This window comes from Cicer arietinum, chromosome 8, assembly GCF_000331145.2.
Source record: "Cicer arietinum cultivar CDC Frontier isolate Library 1 chromosome 8, Cicar.CDCFrontier_v2.0, whole genome shotgun sequence".
Taxonomy (NCBI): Eukaryota; Viridiplantae; Streptophyta; class Magnoliopsida; order Fabales; family Fabaceae; genus Cicer; species Cicer arietinum.
Genome location: NC_021167.2, coordinates 1576716 through 1581727, shown reverse-complemented (window position 1 = coordinate 1581727; position 5012 = coordinate 1576716). Strand labels below are relative to the sequence as shown.

Below are 5012 nucleotides of genomic sequence, written 5' to 3'. Positions count from 1 at the left end.
ATATAACTAATATACTATCATTTGCTTATAAAAAAAAAAAAAAAAACAATCACAGTGCATCATGATAGACGTTTCAATATTCTCAATGTCAATAAAACAATCATATATAAGGTTGTGTTGGACAAAAATAACAAATAGCAGATAATAGCATATAACATATATCATATAAGATAGTCGATAGATGATACCTGCTAGTTAATTTAATTTGAAATGTTTAGTAAAATTAATTGTTGAACTACTTGAAAAGTATAAAATGATATAAAAATATATATTTTCAATTAATATTTAAAAAATTTCAATTAAAATAATGAGAATAAAATGGAAGAAAAATAAAACATTATAAATTATAAATTCAAATGCTACTTTTTTTTGTCTTAATTCAAATACTACTTTAAGTGGCTTAAAAAAAATAATACTTTAAATTTGTGAGAAAAATAGTTACCAAACATGACTATTAATTTTTTATTTGTCAAAATGTGATTATTAGTTTAAATGTTATAAGTTATCTACTATAAGGGTTGGCCCGATAAATTTAAAAGCCTAAAACAAAATTTAAAATAAAATCATTAAAAAATTAACTATAATAAATTAGAGACTTTTTAGGCCAAATTATTTTTATAATATTAAACAACTTTTTTGAATGATACAATTCTAAACAACATATAAATAGTAATTTTTTTATTAAATTAATTAGTACTAAAATTAAAGCGTAAAATTTATATTATAAAGTCTAAAAAAATGTAATACTAAAAATTGATAATTTTAATTAAGTAAATATAAATTTAAAATCTAAAAATGTTAAAAGTCTAAAACAAGAACATCACTTGCCTTCCTCTCGCCTTGTCCACTATTAATGTGATAGCTAAGCATTTTCGTCCATATCCCATTAGATATATGCCTCTTGAAACAACTATAGAACAACTACTTTCATTCATCAAATTCAATATTCAACTATATGCTACGCCTCTTGAAAACGTTCTTGCTCCATACTGGAGACATCATTCATCAATCATTAGCAACTGTAACCACACAACATCCAGAAGAATACAAGAAGCCTTAAATCTGAAAGTTATTGTCCCCATCTAATCCACCCGCATCACTTATCCTCAAACATGCTTCACTTTGAAACTATATATGAAGTAACTCTGGAAATAATGTAGTTAATTAATCTGGCTTCGGTCATATTATTGTATTATTAATTAATTTGTCAGTTGTCACATTTTCGAAACGAAAATAACCACAAGAGATGGAGTGATAAATAAACTGGATTTTCAATTGGGTCAAAATAATGGGCCCTAAAACCCACCATGATTAACAATCAACTCATGTAATTTTGTGGGGCCATGACGATGATGTTACATTTCCAAATTTTACCCTGTACCCCTCTTTTATCCGTGTACCCCTAAAAAATAAAGGAAAATATCTCGTATATATAAGTTTTTTTTCGTATCAACATTTCTGGAACTGAAGCAAGTGCCAAAAAAGAAAAAATTCCGAAAAACTTGAAAAATGTTTTCCGGTACAGAACATCATTTCTAGAAATCTTTTATGAAGTTTTTCGGTACACAACTTTCACTGCGGAAAACTTGAAAAAAGTTTTCCGGTACATAATATCATTTCCGAAATTTTTTTCTTTAAACTTTTTCAGAAAACTTGATTTTTTTTAAATTTATTTATTTATTATATTAGTATTTATTTTTCAGTTGGTAGTAAGAATACGTGACTTTGAATCATCGTCTATAGATCTTATTTTAGAAATGATTCGTCTGACAACATGATGCCACGATTTATGGGGTATTAATTATTAATTATGGTATATTAATTATTAACTATTATTGAACGATGTATTAACTATTTTGGAAATGATTCGGCTGATAACATGGGGTATTAACTATTAACTATTATGGTGTATTAATTGGGTATTAATTATTGAATGGTGTATTAATTATTTATGGTGCATTTATAAAAATAATATAATAAAAAAAATAAAAAAATAGTGTACCGGAAATCTTTTCGAGAAAGTTTTCCGAAAACACCTTCTATACCAGAAATCTTTGGAATGAAATTTTCTGGTAGTGTAATTTTTCACTTATGTATCAGAAATCTTTTTTAAAAATTTCCGGTAACAATCTACCTTCTCTACTGGAATTTTTTTTTCAAAATTTTCAAAATTAAAATATGTATTGAAATTATAGTAAAAAAATTAAGAGTATAATTAACATTTTTTGAAAATTATGGAAGTATAAATATAAAAATTGGGTACAAATTAAATTTTTCTTCCAAATTTCAAGATGATGTAGCATTAGCCCTTAGATGTCGAACTCCAAAGAGAGACAAATTGGAGTATCTCCAAAACATAATATCGGTGGTGCACTAAAATTAATGCTACCAGTTCCTAATTATAAGTATTGTTGACAAAAAAAAATTCTCCTTGAATATAAACTTTTTTTTTTTTTTTTAATTTAATAGATATATTTATTATTATTTTTAAATATAACTCTAATTAATATTATCAATTTATATCAAAATATGAAAAACATATTAATATATAATATATTTTAATCATTTTTTATATCAAATTAATACACTAGTTACGTTATCAATTTTTTTAATAGAAATAAGCTTTGTATAATAGAATCTTATATTCTTGTATTTGATATCGAGGAAGTAGTTATTAATAACTAATTAATAAAAAAACAACAACACAGCTTCCCCAATTCCAAGACCTGCTAAGCATCAGACACATGGGATGGCACAGCCTAAGACCTAAACCAAAGCAGCATGCATTTTCCACTAACCGATGAGAAATTCCATTTCTACCCTGTTCAGTCAAATACTCTTTTTCTTTCTTTCATCAAAAAGAAAATCACACTTTCACTGCTCATGTCAATCTCTTTCCCACTTCTCTGACTAATTTTCCCTTCTCTCAAGTAACTATATGTACACCTTGTTTGTGCTAAACTCCAAATTGATTCAATTTTTTTATTTATGTATGGATTCAAATATTATTGATTTTGAGTTGTGTCAAACAAGTATTGTTCGTATTAAATTAGAACATATTTTCCCCAATATACTATCTCTAATAAATTCTTTTTCTTTACAACAGTACAATTTTTTACCAACATCTTAACCAAGTATTAAAACACCGATTATTTAGACAAACAATATGAAATGAAATTAATAAATTGAATTGAATGCTGCTACCAAAACAACAATTTTCTCTTGTGGTTGTTAGGGTACCTATTAATCAGAATAGCAGCTGGCTAGCTACTACAAAACCCATACATTATTATTTTTCTTTTGAAGGATAGATAGATAAATATAGTACATTAAATTAAACTTACACTACTTACAGAAAAAAAAAAAGATCTGATACTTCCTTCACTTTATCGGAAAGAAGAGCTTTACAGTTTTTACACTACCAAGGAACTAAAAAAAAAAAAAGGCATTGAAGAAAGAAAACAAAAGACTAATCAGCTTTCTCTTCATCTCAAGTTTCTTGTTTGGCTATTTCTCTCCACTTTGCACTGCAAAATAATCTAAATCTAAATATTATAAATATAATATAATATAATATCCTAAGCTACATTTTAATTTTACTTCCTTGTTCAACCTGAAAGGCGCTTGTCATTAGATATCCTTGTCAACAATTCTGGTGATATCTCACGCAATGGATCGCTCACAGAACGTGGTAGTTGAGAAGATTCACACTCTATTTCAACAAAAAATAATAAATATATTAAAACCATTAGTATTACTACTTCAAATAAATCATTTTACAAGCATAAAATTAATCTTCAAACAAAAATGAATCTCTTGTTTACCTCTGGAGGCATTGAAGGATCTCTTGCAATGTAAAATTGCTCCTTGAATTCCATCTTGCTGCTGCAACAACGAATCATCACGGCGTTTCGACGACACAAACGCCGGCGGAGAAGCCGCCACTGCCGACGACGCCGAACGGCTCTTACCTAAATGCTTATACACAACTCTAAGCCCTGCCGGAATATTCCCCTGTTTCTGACTCTTCGCATTTGTTTCCACATTTTCAGTTTCAGCAACGGTTTCACCTTCCCTGGCTATTTCTGCTTCAACTTTTTCACCGGAATTTGAATTTGAATTTGAATTTGAAGTTGAAACAAACTTCCCTACTTTTTCACCGTATCTACGAGAAACTCTAACGTAAAGAGGCTTCACCATTTTCAAATACTTATGCATAACTACTTCCTTGGAGAACCGTTTCTCTTCCAAAGGTGATAATGCTTCTTGTTTCTGATTCTGATTCGATTGAGATTTGTTATTGTTGTTGTTTCCTTTGGAACTGTTATCTCTAGTGAAAAGTGACACAATAGGAACTTCTTCAACTTTGAATTTGATTCTCTCTGGTTTTTGTTTCTTCTGTGAAACAGAATCGGATTTAGGTTTCTTAAGTCCAGATATGAATACACGAAACTTAGTTGCGGATTTCAACAATGAAGTAGTGAACTGAGGTTTGGAGTTAGGTTCGGAAGGGTTGTTGAGAACGAACGAAGAAGGTTTCATTTGTACTAACTTGAATAAATCCTCTGAAGAAGACAGTGAAAGATTTGCATCATTTCGTAATTCGTTGCTTGAAGGGGATAGTGTTATCTTAAACTCATTCTCATTCTCATCACCGCCATCAGATTCTTCTTCTTCTTCATCATCATCATCATCATATTCTTCTTCTCTTTGTTGCTGGTTGGTTTCTTCAGAAGCATCGTCATATTCGGGTGCAGTGAACTCTAAGTCGAAGAAAGGACCTTCGTCGTCGTCGTCGCTGCTTTCGATAGTGTTTTCGTTTGGAGTTACGGAGGTGAGGATGGTGGTGGTGTTAGAAATGGTGGTGGTGTCAGAGGGAGATGGAAGGGTGAGAGCAGTACCACCACCTCTCCAGTATTTGAGCAAGGTGAAAGCTTCCATTGTTGGGAGAGCCAGTGAGCTAAAGAGAAGAAGATGCAGTGAAAATGAATTTGGGGGATGGTTGGAAAAAG

The 5012-nt window shown here is 29.7% G+C and overlaps 1 protein-coding gene across 2 annotated transcripts; it reads right to left on the bottom strand.

Moving 5' to 3' along the window:
* Positions 1 to 3243: 3243 nt before the first annotated feature.
* LOC101513332 (probable membrane-associated kinase regulator 2) lies at positions 3244 to 5006 on the bottom strand. 2 transcript variants are annotated; one of them, XM_004511486.4, is made up of 3 exons: positions 3825 to 5006; positions 3614 to 3712; positions 3244 to 3539 (listed from the first exon to the last, which is right to left on the bottom strand). In XM_004511486.4, the coding sequence occupies exons 1-3, from the start codon at positions 4939 to 4941 to the stop codon at positions 3508 to 3510; spliced, it is 1248 nt and encodes a 415-aa protein (XP_004511543.1). In that variant the 5' UTR covers positions 4942 to 5006; the 3' UTR covers positions 3244 to 3507. The 2 variants fall into 2 exon arrangements, with proteins under 2 accessions (XP_004511543.1, XP_004511544.1); XM_004511487.4 differs by having other exon boundaries at positions 3244 to 3527.
* Between the last annotated feature and the right edge of the window lie 6 nt (positions 5007 to 5012).

Excerpts from the sequence above, each read along its gene's own strand:
- LOC101513332 (XM_004511486.4), bottom strand. The coding sequence starts at position 4,941 with ATGGAAGCTTTCACCTTGCTCAAATACTGGAGAGGTGGTGGTACTGCT. Across the intron at positions 3,713-3,824 it reads ATCCTTCAATGCCTCCAGAG|AGTGTGAATCTTCTCAACTA; the intron begins GTAAACAAGAGA and ends TTGTTGAAATAG. Across the intron at positions 3,540-3,613 it reads TAATGACAAGCGCCTTTCAG|ATTATTTTGCAGTGCAAAGT; the intron begins GTTGAACAAGGA and ends ATTTAGATTTAG.